Source organism: Callithrix jacchus, chromosome 9, assembly GCF_049354715.1.
Source record: "Callithrix jacchus isolate 240 chromosome 9, calJac240_pri, whole genome shotgun sequence".
Taxonomy (NCBI): Eukaryota; Metazoa; Chordata; class Mammalia; order Primates; family Cebidae; genus Callithrix; species Callithrix jacchus.
This window is the reverse complement of record NC_133510.1, coordinates 7,388,115-7,404,239: the sequence shown is the minus strand read 5'-3', so window position 1 is coordinate 7,404,239 and position 16,125 is coordinate 7,388,115. Positions and strand designations below refer to the sequence as shown.

General features: G+C 41.4%; 1 protein-coding gene across 3 annotated transcripts in view; it reads left to right on the top strand.

Moving 5' to 3' along the window:
* Nucleotides 1–2,159: 2,159 nt before the first annotated feature.
* DERA (deoxyribose-phosphate aldolase) overlaps nt 2,160–16,125 on the top strand; it is a 125,619-nt gene continuing 111,653 nt past the window's right edge. For all 3 annotated transcript variants that reach the window (XM_002752197.6, XM_078338266.1, XM_035255260.3), the window contains exon 1: nt 2,160–2,240. In XM_002752197.6, coding sequence (XP_002752243.3) covers nt 2,210–2,240 — 31 coding nt within the window. In that variant the 5' untranslated portion in view covers nt 2,160–2,209. The remainder of the gene's footprint in view (nt 2,241–16,125) is intronic.

Below are 16,125 nucleotides of genomic sequence, written 5' to 3'. Positions count from 1 at the left end.
TTGCTTCTCTATTTTAGTGTCATCCAGAGGTTTCTTCCAGGAAGCCAGGATTGAGTATGGTTATTCAATTCTCATAAGAATATTTTTGATGTCAGTAAAGTTCAACACATTGTTTTTAGTGTTTATAAAATAGCATAGTAAAGATGGACCATGATTTATAACAAATTACAGGTTATGTCTTTTAGTAGTTGCTCAAATTCCATGGAAGTATTTAGCTGCCTTTTCTTTGAGACCAGCTAGAACTGATTGGTAAAGAAGTCATACTAGCTAGGATGGGGCTATTTGGACAATATTCATGGTTTTCTATTATCAGACATGATTATGAATAGCCCTGTTTTTGTTGATTCATTATGCTCACAGTGGCTTTGGCTGATGCTGTTCTGTGAAACTGTATATGCTTAACCAGGGAAAACCATGGTCCAGTTAGGAGTTTCAGGCCAGCTCCAGGCTTTCAGGGCCTGCTTTTCTGTTTTTCAAGGTTAATATAAAAAACGTAAGTGTTAAGCCGGGTGCTGTGGCTCACGCCTATATTCCCAGAGCTTTGGGAGGCCAAGGCAGCTGTGGCTCATGCCTGTATTCCCAGAACTTTGGGAGGCCAAGGTGGGTGGATCACCCGAGGTTGGGAGTTCGAGATCAGCCTGACCCACATGGAGAAACCCTGTGTCTACTAAAGAAAAAAAAAAAAAAAAAAAAAAAAAAGCCAGGTGTGGCGGTAATACCAGCTACTTGGGAGGCTGAGACAGGAAAATCGCCGGAACCCGGGAGGCAGAAGTTGCAGTGAGCTGAGATTATTCCACTGCACTTCAGCCTGGGTGATGAGAGCAAAACCCTGCCTCAAAAAATAAATAAATAAATAAATAAATACATACATAAAAAAGGTAAGTGCCATAGTATGTATGAATAGCATCTAGACACATTTGAAACATTCAACAGTGGCTGTGTGTGGACAAGACTGAAAGCTCAGTGTAGAGGAATATACAAAGACCACTAATCCTGTTTAAAACATCTCAGTAATTACCGTGTGAACCTTCCAACAACATTAACAGCTTCCATTTTTTAAGCATCTGCTGTATGCCATGTTATGTGCTAGGTGCCTTGCATATATTCAACAGCTTTGCAAGGTGAACATATTTTGATCACCTCTGTTTTACAGGTAAGTAGGCAGACAATTATTTCCAGAACCGACAGGTTACTGTATTAAATGGAAGAGCTGGTATGTTAATGGGTTCAGCTTATTTGGAGCCCGCTGTGTTTCCACTATACCAGGATGCCTTTCTATTCAGAACTTTGATGTCTAAAGGTATAGCAATGGAGATAAAATACATTCTTGACAGGATTGTTCAGAGACTCAGATGCTATCATACATCTATGTATGATGTATGAAAGCATCTGGCACAATCACTGGCCCATGGTAGACAAGTCAAAACTAACTGTACTCTGCTTTCACGCAGAGGTGCCTCTAAATGTGAGTACAGGTAAGTTAACTATATTGAGGTTGCGGAGTGACTCGAGGATTTTAACTTCTTGGTCACAGAAATCATGCTGAAGAATTTTACCATTATAGAGTCATAGAATATGAAAGCACCAAGAAATTATCAAGCTCATCTTTTACAGATGAGAAAAATGAAGCTCAGAAAAGCAGTTCATTTGCCCAGTGTCACACATTTAATTATTGCTGGAGCTAGGCTAAGAAACCAGGTCTACTGACTGCCAAGCCCTTGCGTTCTCCTGGCCACACAGCTGCTTTTCATGACATGTAGAAGTCACTGTGCCCTGGGGCCCGTGGTTGCCCCTTGGTTTCCCTAACAAAGATACGGGATCACTGCTGACATTTCAGATTTGAAGTCGCAGAGCTCTGCACTTGGATCCTCTCCCTTCTTGTTACGTAATCTTACAGTTAATGGTTTCTAGGAATGCTTTTTTATTACGTTTCAATTGGCAATTTCAGTATTTTTAAAAGGGTGTTGGTAGCTTTATTTCCGGGAGCTACGTTGCGCTCCCCTTCCGCATCTCGTGGAGAAGATGGGGCAGGGGAGCGGTGAGATTTCCACGCGGAGCAACAGGCCAAGGGTTCTGACCCCGTGGCCCAGGCCGGCGGCTCCACCCCTGGAGCGGGCAGGGGGCAGGGGCGGGGCGAGCGCGCGGCCGGGCGGGAAGGCGGAAGGGCCCGACGCCGCGCAGAGCCGGGAGCTGCGGAGCCGCCCGCGCCATGTCTGCGCACAATCGGGGCACCGAGCTGGGTAAGAGGGCTGCGGGGCTCCCCATCCCCTCTCCCTCGCGTCCCGCGCCGCAGGGACTAGCGCGGAGCCCGCCGCCTCCCAGTGCCTTGGCCGTGGGTCCCCGAGGGGTTCTCGCCGGGGCGGGAAGCAGTGACGTCGGGTCCGCAGCCGCCCCAAGCCAAGGCCGAACCCGCGAGGCGTAACTCTTGGGCACTTTGGCGCCGCTGGCCTTTGCACCAAGCTTTGCTCTTGTATGTGGAAGGAGTAGGGAAGGATTAGGTTATCGCCTTCCAACCTGTTGGTTCACTCCCGTTCCCTGGTTGGAAGAAAAACCCAACAACCTAAAGAACAAATCCCCCAACAAACAAACCCCAAGCAGGTGAAACCAGATAAAAACCTTCCTTCTCCTCCCTTAATACAATACCTGTGTAAGTTAACGCAGTATTTCCGTAGACGATTTTAACTGCATCCCTGCGGCCGTGCTTGTGCCAAAGTTGTCAGCCTTCTGTGCTCAAAGTGTAACACCGCAGATTGTGTGTGATTCGAGAGGGACAAAGATTTGTTAAAGTCCCTGTATTAGTTGCCCAGTTTTCGTCTTTTTTATATTAGTTCAAATATTACTGGCAAGAAAACGTAGTTCATATTGCCTGAAATGTGAAAAATTTATAATTCAAGCAGCAAAACCATGATCAAGATAAAGATTAAGCGTCTCAGTTTAAGTTTTATAGCTTGGATATCTGTGTATCCAGGATCTCTTTAACTTCTTACCTGTGTGACTTCGGGCAAATTAATCACTTTGCATTTAGGTTTCTTCGTGTGTAAAATGGTTAGAATAGTGGTAGTTACCTTATAAGGCCGTTGGGAGAGTCAGTGGGAGGACACATTAACTACAAAGGAGTTTGGTATATTGTGAGCACCTGCTAAGTCTTCAGTATAGATAGTATATGCAGTCATGGTTTTAGGGACTAATTTTGGGAAAATTGGCTATAAATTATATGTAACACATACAGGTACTCCCCGCCCCCCTTAAAAGTGGCTTGTACTAAAACAGTCTGCATTTCAAGAGATGTTCTGGAATTTTTGTTGAATGGTAAGAGAGTAAATCTGTCATTTTAAAGACAGTTGATTTCCTAACCTAGTTGATTTTCAGTCACCGTTCTCTAGCTGATAATGTCTTAAATTCTAGTCCCATCTCCAGAACGTGGACTTTATTAATAACGGCGTATTTCTTAGATTGGAATATCCTTGAAGCTGGTGAACATGGGACAGGTTTGGGGTGGTGTCGTACCTTGGTGTTCCCGGGGATATTACCATATGATTATGCATATATCCAGGATGTGCCCTAAATTTCCCAAAACTTAGACATTTTAAATTTGTCTTTCAAAAAACATAAACCATTTTTACATTTCCTTTTTTCTTTGTTTTTTTTTTTGAGACGGAGTCTTGCTCTATGGCCAGGCTGGAATGCAGTGGTGCGATCTCGGCTCACTGCAACCTTCGCCTCCCGGTTTCAAGCGATTCTCTTGCCTCAGCCTCCCAAGTAGCTGGGACTACAGGCATCCGCCACCACGCCGAGCTGATTTTTTATATTTTCAGTAGAGACAGGATTTCACCAAGTTGGCCAGGATGATCTCCATCTCTTGACCTCGTGATCCACTCGCCTCGGCCTCCCCAGCGTGCTGAGGTTACAGGTGTGAGCCACTGTGCCTGGCTTGAATTTCTTCATTTGCAGTAATTAGAATCACTTCCATTCATTTATTGAGAAGTGAAAGTATAGACATAAGTAATTGCCAGGTGGAATAATAGTAAATATGATTTTTTTATGCAGCTATTGAAATGATCATAGCTTTGTTTTTCTTATTTTCTTTGTTAAAATCAGATTTTTTTTTCCTTCACAGGTATTAATTCTTAATCCAAACAGGTTTAAACTGAAATGCTAGAATAAATTATTTGAATCATATACTAGGGAAAAAATCATTCAGTATTAATTTATGCAGTATATTAACGGATTTTTAAAATCGTTTTCTAATTTAAGGTCTTTTTAATAAACATAACTGATTTCTAAAATTAACATTTTTGTTCTCTTATTACAAAAGGAATTCATGGTTATTGTAAAAATTCTAGAAAATACAGTTAGCACAAGAAGTAGTGTAGAATTATTACTAATCCAGTCACTGTTGTTTATATTTACTGTGTATACTTGTAGTTCACAGACGTAAAAAAGAGTTCCTTTGAGATTAAACCTGACCTTCATGATTAAAAATTCTTTAAGGAAAACACTGGCATTTAGATGTATGAAAGATGTTTTCCAAATAGGGAACATACCCTCTAGCTTTAATGTTAGAGGACGGGGCCCACATTCTGAGTTGTTTTTAATGTTAGAGGATGGGCCCAGCATTCTGAGTTTTTTTGTTTTTTTTTTGAGACGGAGTTTCACTCTTGTCACCCAGGCTGGAGTGCAATGGCGCGATCTCGGCTCACCACAACCTCCACCTCCTGGATTCAGACAATTCTCCTGCCTCAGCCTCCTGAGTAGCTGGGATTACAGGCACGCACCACCACGCCCAGCTAATTTTTTGTATTTTTAGTAGAGACGGGGTTTCACCATGTTGACCAGGATGGTCTCGATCTGTTGACCTCGTGATCCACCCACCTCGGCCTCCCAAAGTGCTGGGATTACAGGCGTGAGCCACCGGCATTCTGAGTTTCCACAAGCCCTGTCGGTAGTACTGAAGCATACCCAAGTTTGAGAACCATTAGCTTAGGGGTCTCCAAGGACTGTCAAGACTGTTATGCTCTATGTAGTCTATTAAAATGTACAGATATTCTTCTATTTTATTAGATGTCACTTAACTATTGCCTAAAATGTAGGTGTACATCGTGATCTTTCTTTTGTTCACTAATGTATTCCAGGTACCTAGAATAGTGTTTGGTACACAGAAGACCTTCAAAAATGTCTTGAGGCTGGGCACGGTGGCTCGTGCTTGTAGCACTGGCACTTTGGGAGGCCAAGGCAGGCAGATCACTTCAGATCAGAAGTTGGAGACGAGCCTGGCCATCATGGCGAAAGCCCCTCTCTACTGAAAATACAAAATTAGCTGGGCATGTTGGTGCATGCCTGTAGTCCCAGCTACTTGGGAAGCTTAGGCACGAGAATGGCTTGAACCCAGAGGGTGGAGGTTGCAGTGAGCCGGAATTGTGCCACTGCACAACAGACTGGAGACAGACTCTGTCTCAAAAAAAAAAAAAAAAAAGTCTGTTGAATGAAGGAATGAATTGAGACCTGCTTCTTGCTTGGGGGAACTGGGGAATCTACCTGGGCCCCATGCATGGTTGCATGGACAGGTGCTGTGAAGCACGGCACCTTCTTCTTTTTTGTGAATATTATTAAGATTGAATTTTGTTACTTCTCTCTTCAAAGATACCTCAAAAAGCCTATAAAGGATGTAGACAGTGTAACCTCCTTGCAAATGTTATCTTTGGAGGCGTCTGGAGAATGGGGTATTTTTAGATGACTTCTAAGGATTTCCCTGCTTTGTCTCCATGTGTCCAAATACTCTTTTGTACAAAAGAAACTTTCAAAGCCTTCTGAAAAATAACCATGATGGGCTTTTGTATTTTTTTTTTTTTTTGAGACAGAGTCTTGCTCTGTTGCCCAGGCCGGAGGGCAGTGGTACAATCTCAGCTCATTGCAACCTCCGTCTCCCAGGTTCAAGAGATTCTGCTTCCTCAGCCTCCCGACTAGCTGGGATTACAGGCGTTCACCACCACACCCAGCTAATTTTTTCGTATTTTTAGTGGAGGTGGGGTTTTGCCATGTTGGCAAAACTGGTGGATTTTTTGTATTTCAAGAAGCACATTTATTTAGGTAGTTATTGAGAACCAGTCTGTGCTAGGTAGTGTTACCCTAGGCTGGGGGATACAAGATAATCAGGGATGGTAACTGCCTTCACAGAGCTATTAATAGGTCTGGCTCGGGAGCTGGGCATCGAGCTAGAGCTACAATTTAAATAAATCCAAGTGTGAGATGCAATCATGTTTCACTTATTTTTGTCTGCAGATTAGATAGATGTACCTACACTGTGCTTTAAATGGGTAGTGAAGACAGAATGTCCTGGTCCTTTTGCATTATAATTTTTAATTTCCTTTTAAAAGAACCTATGGATTAGGGACTTAGGAAACTCATTTTTAGGGAGCTCATTTTTGGCATTTCTGCTAAGGTGTAACTTGGGTACAGAGTGTTTCTGATTTGGATGATGGTGACTTGCCACAGCAAAGTTAACATTTAATTTTTGGAATGGATTTTTATTGATTATTTTTTGTTGTTTTAATAGAGACGGGTGTCACTGTATTGACCAGGCTGATCTCAAACTCTTAGCCTCAAATGATACTCCAGCCTCATCCTCCCAAAGTGCTAGGATTGTAGGTATGAGCCACCGTGAATGGCCTGGAATGGAGTCTTAAACCTTAATGACAGGCAAGGCTATCTGCTTGCACAATAATTCTTCACTTTATTTAATACCTACTGTGTGCCAGATACTGTGTTTAGGCGCTGGGCATAATGATAGTGTTAACATAGAACTCCAGCTACTGTAAGGCATTATGCTGAATGCTTGAAATTCTCATTTAGTCCACAACCGCCCTGTGAGGGAGATATTATGATCCTCATTTTCACATGAGCAACTTGAGGTATACAGAGTTTTAAGTAACTTGCCAAAAACCAGTTAGGTATAGCTAATGTGGCAGAGCCAGAATTCAAGCCCAGGTGATCTGGTGCTACATGCTTAAACCACCGCACTGTGTCTACTTGTGCCAATTGGGAGAGCTACACCCGAATGCCAGGAAAGTCAAATAGATAACTGGCGAATAATGTTGATTATTCTTTTAGGTTTCATTTGTCTGTTTAAAACGTAAAAGGTTATTGTTTTATTGCCATAACCCTCATCTTAACTATTGCAGTTTGTTTCGGAGAAGATGGAGTTTATCCCGAGGGAGAATGGAAAAGTCCAAACTTTGGTAGATTATGAGAGTAGGTTTAGTTGTTAGTGAAGTTTCACATTAAAACCAGACTTCCTCTGTAACTGCTTCATGTGGATATGCTGATGAGCCTCAGAGCATCATGGGATGGTGACTAGGGAGTGACCTCCAGGTGAACAGAGTGGGGCTTTTCTTTGTGTTGTCTTCGTTTTGGTCTCTTGCAGTTTTCTTCACCTTTCATACTGCAGTCTTTGGGCTGAACTCAGCGTCCTAGGTTTAAAAGCCAATGCTGTGTCTTTTTTTGAGACAGAGTCTTGCTCTGTCACCCAGGCTGGAGTGTAGTGGCACGATCTCAGCTCACTGCAGCCTCTGCCTCCTGGGTTCAAGCAATTCTTCAGTCTCATCTTCCTGAGTAGCTGGGATTACAGACACGTGCCACCACACCTGGCTAGTTTTTGCATTTTTAGTAAAGACAGGGTTTCACCATGTTGGCCAGGCTGGTCTCGAACTCTTGACCTCAGGTGATTCACCTGCCTTGGCCTCCCAAAGTACTGGGATTGTAGGCGTGAGCCACCGTGCCCAGCCCAAACCTGTTTCTTGATGTATGCTTTTTAAAATTTTTTACAATAAGAGGTGGATTCTTGGTGTGTTGCCTAGGCTGGTCTTGAAGTCCTGGTCTCAAGCAGTTCTCCCTCCTTGGCCTCCCGAGTGGCTGGGAATATAGATTCTAGTCACGGTGCCAGGCTCTTGTTCTTTAGGTTAAAAAAAAAATTAAGTAGAAGTAGTAAAATATTTTATAATTTTGTTAATTTGGAGTGACTTTTTTTGACCTGGATTTCTGTATCTGGTGTTTCTCTTAGTAGTTTCTTGAAAAATAGAACTGAAATATCTTTAGTTATAAACAAGATAAACAATTTAAGGAATGTATGGGTCACAAGTGAGAAGTGACCTAATATCACCTTACAAAGTCCCCATATTTCTTTTTCTTGAGACAGAGGGCTTAATTTGTCTTTAAGTTACAAAAGTCAATTCCTGTTGAAATTTAAAAAAAAAAAACAACAGAAGTAAAACTTAAGTCAAGTCAGTATATTCTTCACTAGGTGACATATGAAAATTTGACACTAGCTCTTAGCTCAGGTGGTAAGAGAATTAAAAACGTTGTAGACTTCTGCAGGGAATTTCCCAACTGGAGTTAACTCGTGATTTCTTTAAACAATAAAATTGATTTGCGTAATTTTAAGTTAATATGGATTTTATGTCTGAATCTAATATTTTTTTCCCTCTTTAATGTTTAATACTTAGCATACCTGTATTACTTTGGGTTTCATAGAGTACTTTTACTAACATAATCTTGTAATTCTCCCCGGAATCCACGGTGCTAGGCATTATCATTCTCATTTCATGGATGAGAAAACTAAGGCTTAGGAAGCACAAGTAACTTGCTTAATACCTCAGAACTGGGAAGAGCTGAGGTCAGGACTCAAATGCAGAACTTCTGATGACAAGTTCTTTGCACTTTGCTTTACACCAGCAGTCCTCAACCATTTAGGCACCAGGGACTGGACTGGTTTTGTGGAAGACAGTTTTTCCACCGACTTGGGTGGGAGTGGGTGTTTCAACAAGGTGTTTCTGGCTTATCTTAGAATTTCCCTTTCCCAGCACTGGGGTCAGCCAGTTCTCCAAGGAGCAGTTCTTTCAGTGGATACCGATACTGAGAAACCAAGATCTGAGCACTAGGTATGCTCGTTGTGAAGGGTGTCTCTGTTCCCAAGGCCCTCAGCTGGGAGAGCTGAAAAATGAATGAATACACACTTATATATTCATCTGCCTGTCATCTCTCTGTATCTACGTAGTGAAGACCCTGAGTTCACATTGTTGCCTCCGATTCTGGTCCACAGGGTTTTACACTTATATATTCATCTACCTGTCATCTCTCTTTATCTACGTAGTGAAGACGCTGAGTTCACACTGTTGCCTCCGATTCTGGTCCACAGGGTTTTACACTTATATATTCATCTGCCTGTCATCTCTCTGTATCTACGTAGTGAAGACCCTGAGTTCACACTGTTGCCTCCGATTCTGGTCCATCAGCGCAGGGTTTACACTTATATATTCATCTACCTGTCATCTCTCTGTATCTACGTAGTGAAAATCCTGAGTTCACACTGTTGCCTCCGATTCTGGTCCATCAGCGCAGGGTTTATTCCAGTTTCTTCCCTTTTCATGTGTAAAACACTCCACATTCCGGGTTGTGCTTCCCCTGACCCCAGCAGAAGCTCTTCTCATTGTTCTCAGGCTCTGGCCCCTGAGCTAGGGCTCCCTCCTATGAGGCTGCCTTCCTCATCTGGCTGGTGCTTCCTTGGCCTCAGCAGGCTGCAGGCCACAGGATTCTCTCTGTTACCCTAGTGTGGGGCTGTGGAGCTCTGTGGCGGGCCGGCTGCCTCTCCAGGTGGATATCCTCCTTACCCTGCCTGCGCTTCCAATCCCTGTCTTGCTCCCTTTTTGTGCAGATTCGTTCCTTGTTCTGATTGGACTCTGGGCTGCCCTCATGCTGTTTGGCTCACTCTGGGCCATAGTGGTGCCCCCCATTTCAACCTGGCTCAAATGACTACCTTGCTTACCTCCTCTCCAGTGCCCCACCACAGCAATGTAGGACAATCGTCTGGGAAGGGGAGGTGGCCAGAATAATTTTTTTTGTTTTAAATTTTTAAAATGTAAATATATAAGAATATGTTAAAAACCTTTCTGTGGAGTTCCTGCTGTTTCTGGCACGTGTTACTTGCTGCTCATGGTCGTGGCCAAGGTGAGCCTGAACCCGGTCTCTGCTTTCCCAGAAGTCACAGTCAACTAAGGGAGATGTTTATATAAATCACCACATACAGTATGGTAAAACTGACAACAGGAACGTGGTGGGATTGGAGCGATAAAGATGAATTCACAGATGGTCCAGGGGAGGTGTTTTTGGAGACGATATTTCTGATGGAGTAGTTTCTGCAAAGGCACTAGCAAAAGCAGCCCGGCATGTTTCATTAACTGTAGGAACTCAGTTTTCAGGTATCTAGTGTAATCTCATTATACTATAATGGCTAAGAGTAATGTTTTCATGAAAAAAGAAAAGAATCCTTCATAGCCTATGTACGAAATACATACACTGACTCAATAATTATGTACATTTTAGATTTTAAGTGGGTCATCCTTTTGTGAATGCTAACTACTTTGATTTTATCTTAGAAGTCTTTTACTTTTCGCTTGTAAGCATAAATGATGAGCCTGTCTTTTATTCTGATACTGTTTGATAAATAGAAAAACTATAAAGTAATAATTTTGGGTTTGTTGTATAATTAAATAATTAGAAGTCCTCCGTGGTGCCTACCAAGTTAAAAAACATTTTTTTTAAAGCATCTAAGCCCGGTGGATTTTAATTATTAGGAAGGAAGAAAAACTTCAAGCACTTATTTAAAATGGGATGCCTCTGCCAGGAAAGAAAGACTAGTAAATGAGACAGCAGACAGAGCCCTTGAGGATGCGATTTAAACATGTCACCAGAAATTGTTTAAGTGGAGACTCTGGCCCTTTTAAAACACTGTCTGTCACTTGAGGATTGGGTCACCTTGAAATGTGTTCATCTTTTGAGTTAAAGGCATAAAAAGGCACTTTGAAATTTTTCAGTTAACTTTGGTGTGTGTTATGTGTGTATCTACGGATGTACCTCTCCTCAGCCTGCCTCAGCCCTAACAGTGAGTTCCCTGGAAACCAAAGTGGTTGCAAGGGAAGGATAAATGTTTAATCTTGGCTCCAGCAAACTATACAGATTTTTTAAATGTTGAGACACTTTGCTTGCAACTTCTGGCTCTCTTTGTATAGTCAGGCCTTCCTCCCCCAAAGCCGTCTAAGATAAGAGTAGCTGCTGGTAGTTATTTCCTAAAAAGGTACCACTTAACTGGTGCCTTTGTTCTTTTGGAAGGTGGTTAATGATGCTAAGGTCTTTAAAGTCTGGAAAAACGTCCAAATTAACTGCTCTCATAATTCAGATTCAGATAAGGTTTGCAACTGTTCACCTAATGGACTGCCCCACAGCTTCAGAAAGGAGTGTCGTGTGTGTGTGTGTGTGTGTGTGTGTGTGTGTGTGTGAGAGAGAGAGAGAGAGAGAGAGAGAGAGAGAGAGAGAGAGAGAGAGAGAGTCCTCCCCATAATAAACAATTATTTGTATTATGGGGAGAAAGCCCAGGAGTCTGCATTTTTACAAGATCCCCGGATAGCTCTTATGAATGAATACTGCAGGGTCGGAACCAGGCAATAAGCTGTGGAGTAGACCCAGGTTCACACTCAGAGACTCTTTCATTATGATCTGTTATTTTTTCATAAATCTTCTGTCATTTTTACCTTTAGCTTATTATCTTTACATATGTATCACATATTTCACATTGATAAGCAAAGTTTCTCTAAGCTAATATGAAGATAAATTAGCCTTTTTATTTGATTCAGTAAAGAAATGTGTTAAAGTGAATGTGAAGGCATATTGGAAAAATCGGGGTGACATAGGGAAGTACGTGCGTGTGTCTGAAAAGTGCATTGTATTTGAAAAGGTACATGTTTTATTCAAATGATGCCAGTGGCTGGTGTAAGGATATAATCGGTGTTCCTGATGATTTTGGAAATTGATATGAGGATATCTTCTCTTTGCTGTCAGAGACTGGAGAAGATAGACCCCAATCCCATTAGCTGAAGATGTGAGATTAACCAGAAAGAGTAATTCAGTTAATTTTCTGGTAGAAAAACACATATTCATGTTTCCGTGAGATTATGGATTAAGTTTGTATTTTGGACTCAGGGAAGAAAGTAGTTGTAACAACTACTATTGTATTTGGTGAAGGAGCTCAAGATCTGTATGTTGTGATATTTTGAGGGAGATTATTTTTTCTTCAGTAAGTAGCAAGAAATTTAAGTGCCTCTAATAATAATTTTCCAGAGAGGCTGGCGTGGTGGCTCACACCTGTAATGCCAGCACTTTGGGAGGCTGAGGCAGGCAGATCACCTGAGTCCAGGAGTTTGAAACCAGCCTGGCCAACGTGGTGAATTTATGTCTCTACTAAAAATACAAACAAACTAGCTGGGCGTGGTGGTGAGCACCTGTAATCCCAGTTACTGGGGAGACTGAGACAGGAGAATCGCTTGAATCCAGGAGGTGGAGGTTGGCGTGAACCAAGATCGTGCCATTGCACTCCAGCCTGGGTGATAAGAGTGAAACCCCATCTTAAATAATAATAATTTTTCAAAGAATAAACAGGAAATGTATTTTGCTTTTGTGTCTTTATAAGCAGAGTTTTTCTCTCTCAACTTTTGACTTCTTAAGAGGCAATCATTATTATAATCTCAACGTCATTCTTCTAGCACGTGGATGTTGAATACCATGAACTCCTCACTGTCCATGTCTTTGTGAAAGTTAAAAGAGCAATAGACTTGGGAGCCCTGCCCTTGAGAAGCTTACCTTCATCAAATTTCAAAATATCCCTGGGGAAGTACACTGGCTTATTCTTGTCAGCGAAAGCAAACTGTGGCCATCATCAGGATATACACTTCCATGGTTGGAAATGATTAATCAGTCGACATTGTATTATTAACCTTTAGATAGTCATTAAAAAATACTGTGGGAAATCTCTTCAGCTGGGCAAATATTTAATGTGGATTTTTATTAGTGAAGACATTTCTGTAGATCTGTTTCCAGCAAGAAAAAAATCATAATTTCAGTCTGCAGATGAATGCTGTATTTGACTGTTGCATTAAACTACGAATTAATATAGAAACATTTTGGGAGTAGCATGTAGTCTCGAAAATGCGCATTGGTGCTGGTAATACTGAAGACTGCCTCAAAGGAAAGCGTCCTGAGGAAAGGTCAGTTGTTTTGGTGCTTGACGGTAGTTATTTTTCCAGGCCAAGCTGAAATTAGGTATCCTGTGAAATGAATGTGAACCTCCCCACTCAGGCTTCATTGAATGCATTGTGGTTTACCTGGGAAGGATACAGGATCGGGACCCGGGCACTTTAGTCCTAGATCTGATGGCATCTACCTGTGGAACCTTGCAGGGGAATGGGGGTGGGAGGGGCTTTAGTACATTGGCTTGTACTTTCCAAGCCTGTAAAGCAGACACATGAGAAGGTAGGTTCATCAGTTGTAAGGTTTGTACCACTCTAGTGGGGGATGTTGATAAAGGGCGAGGCTATTCATGTGTGGGGGCAAAGCATATGTGGGAAATCTGTGTACTTTCTGTTCAGCTTTGCTATGAATCTGAAACTGCTCTAAAATATAGTGTTTTTGTAAAATATAGTGTTTTTGTTTTGTTTTAAAACACACACGCGCATACGTACACACACACACACACACACACACACACACACGATCTCTGAAAATTCTAGTTCTGAACTTCTTTGAGTCTTCTGATCATTCCTTAAAATGACTGTTCGGTAGAATTGTAGGTCTATAATGTTCCCTGTGCTTGGACTTCAGACCTTTTCCTTCCTTCTCTGGCCAGCATAATCTTCTCTGGCTTTCAAGGCTCTGAATTCCAGTGATCAGTTTACATTTTCTACCCTTTCTCTGATGATTAGACACATTATTATATATATTTTTTTCTCTAGATGTCTCATGAATGTATACCTTGACTTAAAATTCCTTATGTGAACAGAGCCTTTTATTTTATATTCATTCCTCTGCATGGCAGAATATTGGTTAGAGTCTTCCTGTTTTTTTTTTCGTAAAAATATCTTGTGAATTCATCTCTTCCTCTCTTCTGTTCCCTAGGCTTGGCTCATTCTGTAGTACATCTGAATCACAATGGTGGCTTCATAGCTGGTTTCTTTACCTCTGGGCTTTCTCATCTGCCCCTGGAAAATCCATTTTTAGTTAAATTTTTCTTGTTGTTTTTTCAAATAGAACACATTATATTCATCTCCAATTTGCTTTTCTGATGATTTGGTTTCTTTAGAATGTTCTTTCATTTCATGAAAAGTATTTAATCTTAAACAAATTACTGTATTCTCTGTCTTTAGTTGAATAAAATATTGAGTTAGTAGGTAACAGCCAAATAATTCAATCCAGAAGTATGTGAAAGAGGTTAGCCAGGTAGGAATTCTGAACACTGAAAATAGAAATGTCTATAAAATTCTATTAAAATTATATGTGTGGTTGGGTGAGGTGGCTTAGGCCTATAATTCTAACTATTTGGGAAGTTGTAGTGGGAGGATCTCTTGAGTCCAGGAGTTTGAGATTAGCCTGGGCAATACAGCAGACGTCAACAAAATGTTTCAAAATTAGGTGGGTATGGTGGTATGCCGCTATGGTCTCAGCTTCTTGGGAGGCTGAGGCTGGGCAAGGTTACAGTGAGTTAGGACCATACTGCTGCACTCTAGTCTGGGTGACAGAGCAATACACTGTTTCTAAAATTAATATATATATATGTTAAATAAGCAAACTCAGTAAATGTTTTTCACTCTAGAGATTGTAAACACAATATTCTAGAAATAACTTGTATTTTTAGATTATAGAGATCTGTATTTCTATCTTAGCCCTGACAAGTATGGTGTGACCTTAAACAAGTAATTTAATATCTGAGCTTCAGTTGTTTCCTTATCTGTAAAATGGACCTAATGCCCACCTGGTAGAGTTAATGAGAAAATTAAATGAGAAATCTAATGAAATCACCTTTAACGTAATGAGTGATCAATAAGTGGTAGCCACTATCGAAGTAATTCCAATCGATCCTATATGATCGTGCTGAAATACTTGGATTTCACCATTTCACCTCCTCCATGAAGGCTCACTTGGTCTCCTCTGCTAGACTTTTCACCCCGATCTCCTAAGGTACTTTTCCTTCTTTTATGGTACCTACCAATTTCAGTCTTGTGTTTTTATGTTCTAATGCTGCCTTATTAATAGGCTGCTTGAGGGTAGGATCTGTGCTTATCAGGTCTCTGATTCCCTCATGTCACCTCGAACAGTATTTTCATGAGGTGAGGACTTGTTTTCATCACTGTTTATTGAATGAATAAGGAAGCATTGCTCCCCTTTTCTGGGAACTTAGAATGGCCTTTTACTGCCTGGTGTACCAAGGCCAGACACTTCATTCTCTCTCTGTTTGAAGATCCTGGGTCATTTGGCCCCAATCCTGTCACCCTCCCGTCCCCCAGCCTCACGCCCTTTGCTCTGGTCAGGCTGTCTTGGTCTTTGTTTTTTGGGAATGTTGGTCCTGTTTGGAATGCCTCTTGACATTATCCCCTCTGCTATTGGAAATTATCCCTGGCCTTAAAGGTCAAGCTTAAATTCCTTCACTTTCATGAATCCTTCTCTTACTCTTCTTGAGATTTAACGCTTAATTCTTTTCAATTTTTTTCCTCTGTAAATTCTTCTGTTTTGATCACATGCCCCTTAACACCAAAGACAATGAGTAGTATACAAAAAAGGATACCAGTTCTTCTCTGGGAGAAGTTGTTTGTCTGTGAACTTTGGAGAATGAATTAATGTGGAGGCTTTACTCCTTTTTTTTTTTTTTGAGACGGAGTTTCGCTCTTGTTACCCAGGCTGGAGTGCAATGATGCGATCTCGGCTCACCGCAACCTCTGCCTCCTGGGTTCAGGCAATTCTCTTGGCTTTACTCTTCTAAGTGTGAAAACAGAAGATGTTTAAAACTTGAAAATATTTTTAAAAATGTTTTTGCCTAATTGTAAAGGTATACATAGATTACCTTTATAATTTATCCATAAATTAGCAAGGAAATTAAAATTCACAAATTTTTAAGGAAATCAGAATTGCCTAGTATCATCTCTTGAAGAAGTAGGGCTTTGAAGGTTTAGTCCCTGTGGGAGGTGGACTGCACTGGGGAGAATTTAATCATTTTTTGCTGACTTACAGGACCTTAGACATATCCAACCTGCT